The sequence below is a fragment of the Ochotona princeps genome, chromosome 5 (assembly GCF_030435755.1).
Source record: "Ochotona princeps isolate mOchPri1 chromosome 5, mOchPri1.hap1, whole genome shotgun sequence".
NCBI lineage: Eukaryota > Metazoa > Chordata > Mammalia > Lagomorpha > Ochotonidae > Ochotona > Ochotona princeps.
In genome coordinates this window covers 102,201,211-102,215,572 of record NC_080836.1, presented here as the reverse complement: position 1 = coordinate 102,215,572, position 14,362 = coordinate 102,201,211, and the positions used below count along the sequence as shown (strand labels likewise).

Sequence of the window (14,362 nt, the reverse complement as noted above, 5' to 3'; positions counted from 1 at the left end):
GACCTGGGAAAGCAGTCGAGGACGGCCCAAAGCTTTGGGACCCTGAACCCACATGGGAGACCCGGAAGAGGTTCCTGGTTCCTGGCTTCAGATCGGAGCAGCACCGGCCGTTACGCTCACTTGGGGAGTGAATTAGTGGATGGAAGATCTTCCTCTCTGTCTCTCCTCTCTGTATATCTGACTTTGCAATAAAAATAAATAAATCTTTAAAAAAAAAAAAAGAAAGAAAAAGAAAGAAGAAAGCAGGCATTGGACCAGCCACACAGCCTCCCTGTGTTGAGTCACTTCAGGCTGGCCTTGCTCAGTAGGTATCTACACAGTGCTTCGTGCCTAGCACCCACCCCTTGGCACAGTGCTGTCTATGCGACAGGTGCGGTGAGCGAAATCCACAGAACACTTTGAAATTGAGCCAGCATGGTCTCTCACGCCTGCAGTGACTCTCAGAATATATGCACACATGTGCACACGCACATACACACGGAGCAGGTTGTGAGCACCGTGACACAACATCATCATACCCAGAGGATCTGAGTGAGCAGCAAAAACAATTCCTGGAGCTGAGCTGATCTGAGGCCAGGAGCCAGGAACTTCCTCCAGGTCTCCCACGCGGGTGTAGGGTCCCAAGGCTTTGCGTTATCTTCGACTGCTTTCCCAGGCCACAAGCAGGTTGCTGGATGGGAAGTGGAGCTGCCGGCATTAGAACCAGTGCCCATATGGGATCCTGGTGCATGCAAGGCAAGGACTTTAGCCACTAGGCTATTGTGCCAGGCCCAAGAACAGTTCTTGGTGCTATGTTCTCTGTAGGTCTGAATCAATGCAGCAAGTTCAAAGGGAAGACAACAATGTCACACGAGATGTGGCTGCTGAAAGGTCTCAAATCCAGCCCTAAGAGTGGCAACATCCGCACCAAACTATGCTGTGTTGTGCTGTGTGACAGGGCCTAGGGGGATATGATGGGGGCCTCTGCTGCCCTGGGCCAGCTTGTGGTAGGAGCACCCCCGTGGGCACCCAGGACTGTGAACCCCAGCCCCGGGACAAAGAGAAACCCTGGGTGTCTCTAGATTATGTTCTGCTTGACCTGCAGTCAGTCACCACGCCCCATGCCCGGCCGCAGGCCCGCAGGCTCTGTCCTTTGCCCCAGCCAAGCAGAGCCAGGTAGAGGAGCCTGACCTGGGGAGGGGCTTTGGGGTACCCCAGAGACTCCACTGCCCATGGCGCTAGCTGTTCCCAGCTGCCCATGTAGCCTCCTGGCTGCAGTGCCACAGTGAAGGGTCCTGGATTCCTCCCACCCCACTCATCCCTGACCTGGGCTGCAGAGTAGTCCCTTTTTCCTGTCCAGTGGCTCAAGATCCACAAGGTCATCCCACCTCTCCTCCCTTGGCTCATGCTTCCAGACAGGTAGGAAAACAGTATGAGGTGGGGAGCAGGGGGATGCATCTGGTCAACCCTAGCTGAGGCGGGCCTGGCCTCGACCTGGCCTCGGGCAGCCACTAGTCATGGTATTAAAGAGGCAGCAGAGAGGGAGAGGCCTGACGGACTTGCCCACGTCTCAGGAGCTAGGTGGTCCCCTGATTGGCTTCAGGAAGTCCTAGGTGTGTGACATATCTGCCATTATACAGCACTGGGTCCTTGGCACCCCCCACCTGCACTGAGCCCACCTGCTAAGCCTGGGAGTCAGACGCATCCACATGGAAAACCTGGGGAAGCCCCAGCCAGTGCGATGCTAACTGGCTACTCTTCTACCTGCAAGTGCTAGCATTCCATACTGATACCGGTAGGTGTCCCAACTGCTCCACTTTCCATCCAACTCCCTGCCTGCAGCCTGAGAAAGTAGTGAAGGCTGGCCCAAAGCTTTGGGCCCCTGTACCTATGCAGAAGACCCAGAAGAAACTCCTGGCTTCTGATCAGCTCAGCTCTAACCATTGTGGCCATTTAGAGAGTAAAACAGCAGATGAAAGGTCTCTCTCTCTCTCTCTCTGTCTCCCCATCTCTCTGTAAATATGCTTTTCCACTAAAAAGTAAATAACAAATCTTAAAAAAAAAAAAAAAAACTGGCGAAGCCATCTTGGGAGGGGGGGCGCGTGGGGAACAGCAAGTGGTCAATGGGCTACCCTGCCATGGAGGTCTCAAGCTGTGGCCCAGCGGCCAGGGCCTCAGGGTCCTCTGGACCATACAGGGGTGGGGGTTGCAGCCTGGGGGTCTATGGGCCTACTCTTCTGGGGGCTGCCCTTAGCCCAGAATGGTCCTGGATTACGATCACTGCTGTATAATGAAGCCAGCTATCAGAATTCCTGCAGCCCAGAGCCACGTGCCTCTGGAAGGGCTGATCCTCCTTGCAAGGATGCTGGGCACCAACAAAGGGCCCCCTGCGGGTTCCAGGTCTGTTAGTGCTTGTCACCTCCCCCTACTCCTGCCACTGGGTAGCAGCCCCATTCTGGAAGGTTCCTCATTGGGTGAGCTCATCTGGGACTCTGAACTCCCAGGGCGCTGCAGCCCCTGTGGACCAGGCACTCCTGCACTTCCCACGCCTGTGTTTACATGTGCAGTTCCTGAGAAGGCCTGCCCAGTCCGACTCCTCAAGCCCTGACTCCCGGACGCCAAAGTCAGACTGTAAGTCACGGGGTCCGGGGCAGAGTGAAGGGCTGAAGGGAGGCACTGCAGGTGTCCATGCATGGTAACAATCCACCCAGCTGTCTTGGTCATCTACCACTCCTGGAGCTGACTGTGGGCACCCTTGCCACCCCTGCCACTGCAGGAGCAGTGGGAAGGGCAGCTGGGTGGCAGAACCATGCGGCTGCCAACAGCCTCTCTGGGCCCTGGGTTTGTGTAGCATGTGTGAATGTCTGGGGCAGGAACTCCTCAACAGTTAGCAGAAGCGATCCCAGGCCACCTTCAGACTAAGGCATCGGAGGTCTGGAGCCAGCATGCTAGCTTGGGTGAGCGCTCCCTCTGATGTTGACTGCAGCTTGGGGGCTGGGCGAGGTGGGGGGAGGGAACTGGGCAGACATTCTTGGCTTCCCCTTGGATCGCTCCAACTTCTGCCTATAAGCCCCCTTAGTGGGGCGAGGAGCAGGTGGAGTGTTTGAATGACTGCTTGGGAGAGGAGAGTTCCAAAGACCATTGTTGGGAAGCAGTCAGGGACCCACAGAAAGGTTTCCAGGCCACACACAGCATTGCTGGGGACCGAGGGAGAGAAGGAGACCCTGAATAGTGGGAGACCACAGAAAGGTGGCCAGCTGGGGAGCTGGGATGGGGAAGCAGTGTGTCCCCTCTTTCCACGTGGCCTGCCAGGGTTCCTAGGGTGCCTGTGGACCTGTAACTGAAATACTGAGCAGTCAGGATGCAGGCTGCAGGGACGTGGTGACCAGAACTTGAGCTGAAGGCAGCAGGCTGAAGAGCACAGCCCCTTTGACTTCTTCCTGTTGGGTGTTTTCCCTCGGCAGGATGGGTGACAGTGAGATAAAGTTGCAGCTGGGAGCACTGAGTCACCAGGAGTGTGGGGGCAGGCTTCGGGGGTCAGTGGAGTTCCTGGTGTTGCACAACACGACCCCCTGCAGGCCGGGCAGGTGCTGTTGGGTTGGGGCTAGGAAACAGCGCCAGCCACCAGCTCGTAGGGCTGACCCATGGGACAGCAGGGTGCTAGGGTAGCGTGCGGGCTTGGGGCTCTGTTGTCAGTAAGCAGGCTGCGGCAGTGCGGTCCTTGCTCTCTGTGGTTGGTGGAGGACTCCACTGTGGTGTGACTCTCAGACCTGCTGGAGGCTGGGGTAGATGGGAGGAGCCAGAGGAGGAGCCTGGCTGAAGTGCGGGAATCCCCCGGGGTATTTAGATTTGGACCAGCTAGTCCCCTAAGACAGAGACCACACGCAGACTTCCAGATGGAGCTGTGCCCTTCCTGGCCATTCTGCTGCCTCTCCCCTCCGCCCCTGTGATCCCACTACAAGGTAGGTGATGGCCACGTGACCCAGTAGGCGTCCTTTGGGCACTCCTCTTGGGGAACAGCCTCAGGGAAGTAACTGGAAGAGCCTAGCCCCCATCACCCACCCCCCTTTGGGTCTGAAGCCAGGCAGTGCATTCTGGAGCCCTTTCTCTGAGGGACTCTGGGAGAAGGCTTGTTGTGCGCATTTCACAGATGCCCACAATGAGGGTATGACCTGAAGGGGAGACTGCGGGTGGCCAGCCCCAGGACTGGAGAGGATATGTCACCTATCTGAGGGTCTAAGCAGATGCTGGCATTTAAAATGAAGGGCTCACATGTGGTCACACCCCTGAGATGGAGCTGGTTGCATGCCTCTCACCTGTAGGCCAGGGTCCCACAAGAGTGACTCCTGGTCTCCTCTCTCCCCTTCCTCCCACAGCATCAGTTCTGCCTGCATCACTCCACCCTCCCTGTGCACCTATCCCCAACGGGGTGTCCAAAGCCCCCTATGTTCTGCAATGACAGTGACGGCCAGGTGGTCCCTGAGGACTTGAACCTGACCGATGAAGAGCTGAGACTCAAGTATCTGGGGCCGCGGCATTCGGAGCTGTTCGTGCCCATCTGCGCCATGTACCTGCTGATCTTCGCAGTGGGGACTGTGGGCAACGGGCTGACCTGCCTGGTCATCCTGCGCCAGGCGGCCATGCGCACGCCCACCAACTGCTACCTCTTCAGCCTGGCTGTGTCGGACCTGCTGGTGCTCCTGGTTGGCCTGCCCCTGGAACTCTACGAGATGTGGCGCAACTACCCCTTCCTGCTGGGCACCGGCGGCTGCTACTTCCGCACCCTGCTCTTCGAGACCGTCTGCCTGGCCTCTGTGCTCAATGTCACAGCCCTGAGCGCGGAACGCTATGTGGCCGTGGTGCACCCGCTCCGGGCCAGGTCTGCAGTGACGCGCGTTCACGTGCGCCGTGTGCTTGGGGGTCTCTGGAGTCTGGCCATTCTCTGCTCCCTGCCCAACACCAGCCTTCATGGCATCCGGCAGTTACAGGTGCCCTGCAGGGGCCCTGTGCCCGACTCAGCCATGTGTGTGCTGGTGCGCCCCCGGGCCCTCTACAACGTGGTGGTGCAGACCACCGCCTTGCTCTTCTTTTGCCTGCCCATGACCATCATCAGTGTACTTTACCTGCTCATTGGGCTGCAGCTGCGCCGGGAGAGGCTGCTGCCATCGACCAGGCCATGCACCACTGCCATGTCCAGGGCCAGTAACACCCGAAGTCTCCAGCTGCAGAACCGAGGCCGGAGACAGGTGATCAAGATGCTGTGTAAGTGTTACTGTGGGGAGGAGGCGGCTGAACAAAGCTTGGCTATGAGAGGGGGACTCGGGTCTGGGGTTATGGGGTTTGGAGGAGCTCCTTGCTCCTCCCTCCCACCTCCTGTCGTGTTTGTGCTCCCTTGTACAGGGGTTGGCATCTTAGATTTCCCAGTCAGCAGCTTTTTACTAAAGATGAGGGTGGCTCAATTGCAAAATGAAGACTCAGGGTCCTTTATTCAGAAATCAGTGAAGACAGCAGCAGCAATGTATTAAAGCAAGCCGGGGCCCCTTCCAGGCTTGGGGCCACCCAGCTGGGGGAAGCCAGTGATGAGAAGGGCAAGGAGCTGGGCTGAGGTGGACAGAGCCAGAGCCCAAACCCTCCAGCCCTGTCTCTGCATCTCTAAACAGGACCTGGCCCTGTTCTTCCCACGGTGACCTGCTGTGCATGGCCGCTGGCACTGTGTCCACTGTCCTGGGAAACAGGCCTGGCCCCGCCAAGGTCACTGAAAAGTCCCAGGGAAGTGCTGCAAACCAGCAGGGTGGGGATGGGGGTTAGGAGTGGGGCTGAGGTCCTGACTCAACCCAGGCCAGAGTGGCAGCATGCTTGAGGGAGCCCCCAGAGGAATCTTCAGGGGGTAGGTCTCCAAAAGAGCCGCAGGAGGGGACTGAGGAGGCAGGAGCTGGCTGGGGACACCTGTAAAGCCACATCCTGCTTGCATCCAGGGCTGTGAGCCAAACCTCCCTAGGTGGGGAGAAGGAGGATGCTGCAGGGGAGAGACAAAGGCAGGACACAAACAGCAGGGACCAATCTGCTTTTAGGGGCAGAGACTCAGGGAGAGCTGGCTCATGGAGACCCCAGTAGGCAGGCGAGAATCCAGGAGGAAGGCTTGGCCAGCCAGCCTGGCCTGTCTCTGGCTGCTCAGCTGGGCCTTAAGAATTGGGGTTGGCGCTGGGGACCAAGCCTAGGCAGAGTAGTGTATGGAGAGTGGTGTGTGTGTGTGTGTCTCCCGTGTCTGTTGTTTTGAACACTTGCCCCATTCCCCAGCTTTCCTATATACATAGCAGCAGGCATGACCCCCAAAGCGGGCCCTACCCTCCCACCCCATCATTCCAAATTCTCTGGCAGAGAATCTGATTGGACCAGCCGGGCTCAGGTGTCCATGTCTGCTCCAGTTGGCTGTGGTCAGGGCACGGGTGTGTAACTGTCAGTGAAGCTCATGACAGGGCATAAGAGGACTCTCTCTGAAACATATAGCTGGGACAAGGAAACTTCTGGAAACTTCCAGTTGGTGCAGGATGCAGATGGTCTGTGAGATGGGAGGCCATAAGGATGGGTCAAATGAAATTCAGTGGAGGCAGGGAGGAGGCTCAGTGCCCAGCTCTGCCCTCTCTGCCCCTGCAGTTGTGCTGGTCATGGTGTTCGGCGTGTGTTGGGCCCCATTCCATGCTGACCGGCTCATGTGGAGCTTCGTGGCCCAGTGGACAGAGGAACAGCTCCTGGCCTTCCAGTACTTACATGTCATCTCCGGCATCTTCTTCTACCTCGGCTCAGCTGCCAACCCTGTGCTCTACAGCATCATGTCCAGCCGCTTCCGGGAGGCCTTTCGAGAAGCTCTGGGCCTGGGGGCCTGGTGCTCCCGCCACCAACGTCAGCGTGGCTCCCGCAGCTTCAGCCGAGGGACTATGGGCAGCACCCTGTATGATCTGGGCTGCCCAGCTGGCAGGGTCCCCTTGGCAGGAGGAGGGGGTCTGGAGAGGCAGCAGGAGACTGACCTGTCCAGAGTGCACCTAGAAGCAGCTTCCCTCCGCCAAGGGTGGGAGAGGGGTGCTGGAGAACCTCCCTTTTCAGCCTAGAAACCAGGTTCTAATCCCAGCCCGATTTGCATCAAGCAAACTGTACTTCCCCCAAGTTTCTGGGCCTCAGCTGTTAATGAAGCCTCCCATCCCACCCTCACTCAGCACCAGCCATCCCTTGTGCCTGCAGCAGCGGTCTCCCCGCCTGTGTGTCTGTAAGTCGCTGTTAGTTCCAACGCTGACTGATGCTGTTGGATAAGCAGGGTGCCCAGGACTCACTACTGCGTGTACTTGGCGTGTTCTCTTCTCACAAGGATTTGTGTGGCTGTGCGCATGGTCCTTCTCACAAGTCCGTTTCTCATCTTTGTCCCAGCACACGTCCTGTGTTTTATCCAAGTTCAAGGTGGCTAGTATTCACCTCACGGAGTCCACTCTGATGGGCCTTGGCCAGCCCTGGGGCTCACATACACCACAATGAGGTGGGAGTGGGGGTCCCCAGGCCTAGTTCAGGAAGGCCGGCCTACCTGCAGAGGCTGGGGTGGGGGGGCTGTGGAGACTGTGAGATCAGGGACGCTTAACAAAGTGTCCAATTCTGGGCAAAGCATGAAGACATGAGTTTCCTGGAGGTCACGGTCTGGGGAGTTGGGGAGCTTGTCCCACCTCACGGTGGGCACATATGTAAGAGGGAGACATGATACAGTAAGACAGCAAGTGGGGTTCCAGAATAACCCATTAACCCTCTTGCCCTCCAGACTTCCCACCTGGCCTCACCAGCTGTTCAATAAGCCTAGCCTCCAATACGGGACCTGGGAGGGGCACTCAGCCACGGGTGTGCCTGCATGAGCCCTGGGAAGTCTGTATTTCCTGGGAAGTTCAGGAGTGAGCCTCCACCCACAGAGCCGTGTCTGCTGCCTGCCTTCGGCCACGAGCGTGCTCAGGGGCGCGTGGCATGTTCCAGCTCTGCTCTCCGTGGCTGGTGGCCTTCCCCATCACTCGTGGCACTCTGACTCTGCATGCCTCTCAGGTCTGCCCAGTCCTGTTCCCATCCTAGAACGGAACAGTCAGGCTTCCTGTGTCCCTAGGCTCCATGTCCCCATGCCCTGGGTTCTGCCCACACAGAGCCTGCATCTGAGTGACATTAGGACACATGGGCTGTGCATGGCCAGGGCAGTGCTTTTTCTGCCTTCGTCTCAGCCACCTTTCCTGGGCTCCCTGTTTGAGTGACCCAGAACTCTCCTTTGAAGAAACTCCTTTTCTAGGCCTGGCACAATGAATTAATGGCTAAATCCTCGCCTTGCATCCGCCGGGATCCTATATGGTCGCCAGCTGGCGTCCTGGTTGCTCCCCTTCCCATCCAGTTCCCTGTTTGTGGCCTGGGAAAGCAGTCGAGGACATCCCTGCACCTGCGTGGGAGACCCAGAAGAAGTTTCTGGCTCCTGGCTTCAGATCAGCTTAACTCTGGCCCTTGCGTCTGCTTGGGAAGTGAATCAGTAGACAGAAGATCTTCTCTGCCTCTCCTCCTGTCTGTATATTCTGACTTTCTAATTAAAATAAAATAAATCTTAAAAAAAAAAGTCCCTGGGCCCGGCGGCGTGGCCTAGCCGCTAAAGTCCTCGCCTTGAACACCCTGGGATCCCATATGGGCGCCAGTTCTAATCCCGGCAGCTCCACTTCCCATCCAGCTCCCTGCTTGTGACCTGGGAAAGCAGTGGAAGACGGCCCAATGCATTGGGACACTGCACCCGCGTGGGAGACCTGGAGGAGGTTCCAGGTTCCCGGCTTTGGATCGGCACGCATCGGCCTGTTGCGGCTCACTTGGGGAGTGAATCATCGGACGGAAGATCTTCTTGTCTGTCTCTCCTCCTCTGTGTATATCTGGCTGTAATAAAATGAATAAAATCTTTTTAAAAAAAAAGAGTCCCACTTACAGTCTGTAATACTTTACAATCAGTTCCATTCTCTTCTCTTCCTTTTTAAATGGCAGAAAAACGTTTTTTTAAGAGGCAGAAAAAATGAGGACAGGTTTAATGAATATCATCCTACACACTTTTTTTTGGGGGGGGGGGGAGAGTTTAAATCTGAGACAGAAGGAAAGACCCCAGTGTGCTTCTTGTGCTTCATGCTTCCCAGCGGCAGGTGCTACCCAGGGAGTCTGGCTGAGGCTGCCCAGCAGGGACTCAGCTGGGCGACTAATCACCCTACAACAGCCTCAGGCCAAAGGCAGACCTGACAGATATTGACCTTTCTTTTCCTGCCTCATTCCCCCACTGCCTTTCTTTGAAAGACTTACCCAGAGAGAGGAAGCAACAGACAGGGAGATCTTCCATCCACTGGCTCATCTCTCAGAAGGCTGCAAATACCAGGTAAAAGCTGGGAGCCTGGTACTCTGGCCAGGGTCGTGCACGTGGATGCCACGGCCAAACTGCCTGGACAAACCTCTGCTGCTTTCCCAGGCACATTAGCCAGAAGCTGGAATGGAAGTGGAACAGCCAGGATCATGGGGTGCTGGTGTAACAGGTGGTGGCTTGACCACTTCCCTGCAATGTGAGCCCCAGGCTTGGCTCTTCTGAAGGAAATAAATGCACTCCCCCTGCACACAGGAGACCAGAGGCCAACCCTGGAGGGTTCATCTGCAGTCTTCACGTAGTGTCTGGGTATCTGAGCCCATGAGGTTCAGCCTCAAGATTTAAGGCAAATGTGCCTTTATTTGGCCTCTTTAAAGCAATCCCCGGCCTCACTGTCTGCCAAGCTTTTGCATGGGGCTGGGCAAGGATAGAAGCCGAGGCCCTGTGGAGAGCAGTGAGGATGTAAGGAAGGCTGGGTGACAGCACCCATGGGAGCTGCAGCCACGTTAACATGGAGCATCTTTGAGAAGATCCGGGGCCTTTTAAGTCCAACACTAAATCCCTTCGTGGGCAGCAGGCCACATAGGCATTGCTGAGCTAGCCTCTGCTGCACACTGACCACGTGGTGGGCACCATGCTGGGCAGGGGGTGGGGACACATCAACACAATGACACAGCAAGGCCCCGTAGGGCTCATGAAGTCCATAGCAAGGGCTCTAGCTGGAGCAGCCCAGGGTGTCTGAAACAATAAAAAGGAATCCAGGGAAGAGGGAACCCCTTGAGGGAGGGGGCTAGAGGAGGGGGAATGGACGCTGGGCAGGAAAAGTCACCAGCAAATCCTGCTGTGGGCCACGCACACAGCTGCCGCCCTGCAAGCCCTTGACCTGCTGGAGTTTGGGTCCAGAACCTTCCCTCCAGCCAATCTCCCTTCCTGTGAGACCTGAATAGGCAGGATTTCTCCTGTTTTCAATTTAGGAAATCTGAGGATAGGGTGGGGGGAGAATGAAAAGTACAAACACTAGAGAGATTATTTGTGTCCCCGACGCCCAGATGGACCACTGTGGAATTTTGGTCGTCTATGACCGTCATTTTCCACTTAGAAATGAGCAGGCTGTTTCCAAGTGGTTGTGGGTCTGATGGCTCATCTCCTCCAAACCCACGAAATATGACTGGGGCTGCCGCTTGCAGCGCTGGCTGCCCATTTCAGAGTGCCTCTCTGTGTCCCAGCTGCTCCGCTTCCGATCCAGCTACCTACTAATGCTCCTGGGGAAGCAGCGAAAGATATCCCAAGTGCTTGGGCCCTGGCAGACACGTGGGAGACCTAGATGCAGTTCCAAGCTCCTGGCTCCAGCCTGGCCCAACCCTGGCTCCTGTGGCCATCTGGGAACTGAACACGCAGATGGAAGATCTCTCTCTCTCTCTCTCTCTCTCTCTCTCTCTCTCTCTCACTCTCGCTCTCTCTCCTTCCCTCCCTCTCTCCTTCTGTCACCCTGCCTTAAAAAAAAAAAAAAAAAAGAAAATGCGGTAGCCATAGTGACAGCGTACAAGGGTGAGATTGGGTGTTTAAGAGGTAATTCTTTCCCAGGAGTCAAGTTCTTAGTCTACGGCAGAGTTCATTCCTGAGATTGGATTAGTCACAGGAAGGAGTGGTTGATTTCAGGGTCATTTCCCTACCTGCTCACCCTGCCATGTGGAAGCGGTCCTGGGCTATCTCCCATCAGGGAGCAGTCCGCCAGACTCTCTCCCAAGTAATAAAATCCTTTACAAAAAAAAAATTTATTTATTTGAAAAGCAGAGTTACAGAAGAGGCAGAAAGAAAGAGCTCAATTCTTCCATTTACTGGCTTGCTCCTCCAAACAGCTTCAATGGCTGGGGCTGGGCCAGCTTGAAGTCGAGAGCCTAGAACTCCCTCCAGGTCTCCCATGTGGGTGCAGGGGCCTGAGGATTTGGTCCTCATATGCGATGCTGTAGTCACAGTTGGTGGCTTAAATTGCTGCGCTACCACAGCTGCCCGGCCCTTGCATGTGTCTCTCCCCCAGGTCCCCACGGGCCCTTCAGCCTTCCACAAGCTGAAGCAGCACAATACCCTCCCTGAGCAGATGCCAGCACAACAGGATGGTGCACTAACCCACTTCACTCCTCTACCACCTCCCCAGCTTGGGGCTGCAGTCAGAGCAAGAGAAAAGAGACTTAAAATCCTGACCATCTGATTTACACAAAACAGCAATCTCAGGGCCAGCATTGTGGTATAGTGGGTTAAGCCACTGCCTGCCATGCTGGCATTCCATGTAAGTGCCAGTTCGAGTCCCAGCTACTCCACTTTCCATCCAGCTCCCTTATAATAGGCTTAGGAAAGCAGTGGAGGACGGCCCAAGTGCTTGGGCCCCTGAATCCACTTGGGATATTAATCCAGCTCCTGGATTTGGCCTGAATTGGCCAAGGCTATTGCGAACATTTGGGGAATGAACCAGCTGATGGAAGACATCTCTCTCTGCCTCTGCTTCTCTTTCCCTGTAATTCAGTCTTTCAAACAAACAAATCTTTACAAAACAGCAACACTGCCTACAATCATCCCTGCGTTGAGCAGATGTCTACAGTGGTAATGTCCACACTGATTACAAGTTCAACATCAGAGAGCAGAGTGGTTCAGCGTCTCCTAGGGAAACGTGACGGAGTACACAGCACCAACACAGGACCCAGGAAATTGCTGAACAGGCCACCAGGTGTCAGCCAAATCCAAAACGTAGGCAAGTTCTACAGATTACACACCCTGGGCCCCTGGTATATCTTCAGAAGGAGTCCAGAGGGGTTGATGGTTAGCCTTGCAGCTAAAGCCCTGTTTAGGACAGCTGTATTTCGCAGGGCCTGGGTTCAATGCCAGCTCCAGCTTGCCGTTCTGCCAGATCCTGGGAGGCAGCCATGACAGCCCAAGTGCAGCACCCCTGCCACTCACACGGGACGCCTACTCCTGGCTCCCAGCTGTGACCCAACCCTGGCTGCCGGGAGTAAACCAGCAGATGACAGATACAGCATTAATCAGTACATAAATATACTTTTTAAAAATCATGTACTCAAACAATAAGCCAATTTAAAATAAAAGAAAAAATAAAAATTTATGAGGGGTACACATTATGGGACAGGGATTAAAGCCACCACAGACAACACCATCACCCCATACTAGAGTGCTAGTTTTAGCTGGTTGCTCTGCTTCCAATCCAGCTTCCTGCTAGTGCACCTGGGAAGGCAGTGGAGGATGACCCAAGTATCCGGTCCCTGCTACCCACGCAGTCAGCCTGGTCCAGTCCTGGCTGTTGAGGCCATTTGGGGGGTAAACCAGTGAATATATCTTTTTCTCTCTCCCTTTCTGCAATGTCCAAATCAATCAATAAATCTTTAAAAGAAACCCCCCAAGATTTAAGACATATCAAATATCCTAATTCAAACCAATCAACAGAAAAACATGTTTTTGAAACAAAACAACAACAACAAAAACTGAATACAGGCAAGATACTACAGCATGAAAAGCCCATGGGAGAAAGAAGAGTGAATGACAGGCTTGGGATAGCCTGAAAAAAGCCAGTGCTGTGGCTCTGAGGGCTAAGCCGTCACTTGCTCAGACCGAAGCTTGCCTTCCCCCAGTTTCCCCACAAATCCCAACCACCTGAAGTCTAGACTGCTGTCAAAAACTCACAGATAATTCTTACTGTGCTAAACCGCATTTCTCTGGTGCTTCTAGAGTCAAGCCCTTCTTACATTAGCTACTTCATTTCTTCTGAAAATCTGATTTTCATGACCTGTGCTCATTTCTCTTTCATCTTCAGTGATTTATATCTCTTTGGTATTTCAACGGTTTGAGAGGCAGACTGACAGAAAGGGAGAGACAGAGAGTTCTTCTACCTGCTTCCATCAATGATTCACTCCACACCAACATGGCAACAACTTTAGACCAGCCCAAAGCCAAGAGCCAGGGACTCCATCCAGGCCTCCCTCCTGCATAGCAGGAACCCAGACACTTGGGGCATCATCGGCTGCCTCCCAGGAACATTAGCAGGCTGCTGTCCTAGAAGCCAGGACTGGACCCAGGCACTCTGATGTGGGCTGTGGGAGTCCTAACCAGCTCAGCTCTAGCCGCTGTGGCCATCTGGGGAGTGAACCAGCAAATAGAAGAGCTCTCTCTCGTTCTCTTTGTCTCTCTCCTCTCTCTAGCGTGTGCTCTCTCTCTCTTTGTATGTAACTTTGACTTGCAAGTAAATAAATCTTTCTTAAAAACTGATGCAATGGGCCTAGCACAGTAGCCTAGCGGCTAAAGTCCATGCCTTGCTGGGATCCCATATGGGTGCCGGTTCTAATCCTGGCAACCCTGCTTCCCATCCAGCTCCCTGCTTGTGGCCTGGGAAGGCAGTCGAGGATGGCCCCTCAAAAAAGCCTTGGGACCCTGCACCCGTGTGGGAGACCCGGAAGAGGTTCCAGGCTCCTGGCTGCAGATTGGCTTAGCTCCAGCTGTTGCGGCCGCTTGGGGAGTGAATCAATGGGTGGAAGGCTTTCCTCTCTGCCTTTCCTCCTCTCTGTATATCTGCCTTTCCAAATAAAAGCAAAATAAATCTTAAAAAAAAAACTGATAGAGCATTTTTATTCCTTTATTCTGCTACTTTAATGGGCAGATTGTACTTTGAGACATTCTTTGGGCTCCAGGAAAAAACTCTACCTTTGGCAATGTTCTTTCATCAAATGTTTAATGTGCTAGTATTTATTTGACTCTCACATCTTTGTGCAATGGGCTGTTATTTCCCATCTGAGAGAGACAGGTGGGAGAGAGGGGAAGAGAGGGAAAGTCTTCCAAATGCTGGTTCTGGGAGGCAGAGCAGCCAAGATCTGAAGTGATGCTGAGATGAGATGCTGGCATGCCAGCAGCCCTAACCCACTACGACACAATGCAGACATACAGGTCTCACTTTGTAAGGTTTGGCCAAAGTGTTCAGAAACCATCTAAAAA

At 54.6% G+C, this 14,362-nt stretch overlaps 1 protein-coding gene across 1 annotated transcript; it reads left to right on the top strand.

Annotated features, from left to right (window-relative positions):
- Window positions 1–3,853: 3,853 nt before the first annotated feature.
- NMUR1 (neuromedin U receptor 1) lies at window positions 3,854–7,907 on the top strand. Its single transcript, XM_036493284.2, has 3 exons — window positions 3,854–3,941; window positions 4,356–5,241; window positions 6,634–7,907. The coding sequence occupies exons 2-3, from the start codon at window positions 4,425–4,427 to the stop codon at window positions 7,083–7,085; spliced, it is 1,269 nt and encodes a 422-aa protein (XP_036349177.2). The 5' UTR covers window positions 3,854–3,941; window positions 4,356–4,424; the 3' UTR covers window positions 7,086–7,907.
- The last annotated feature ends 6,455 nt before the right edge of the window (window positions 7,908–14,362 follow it).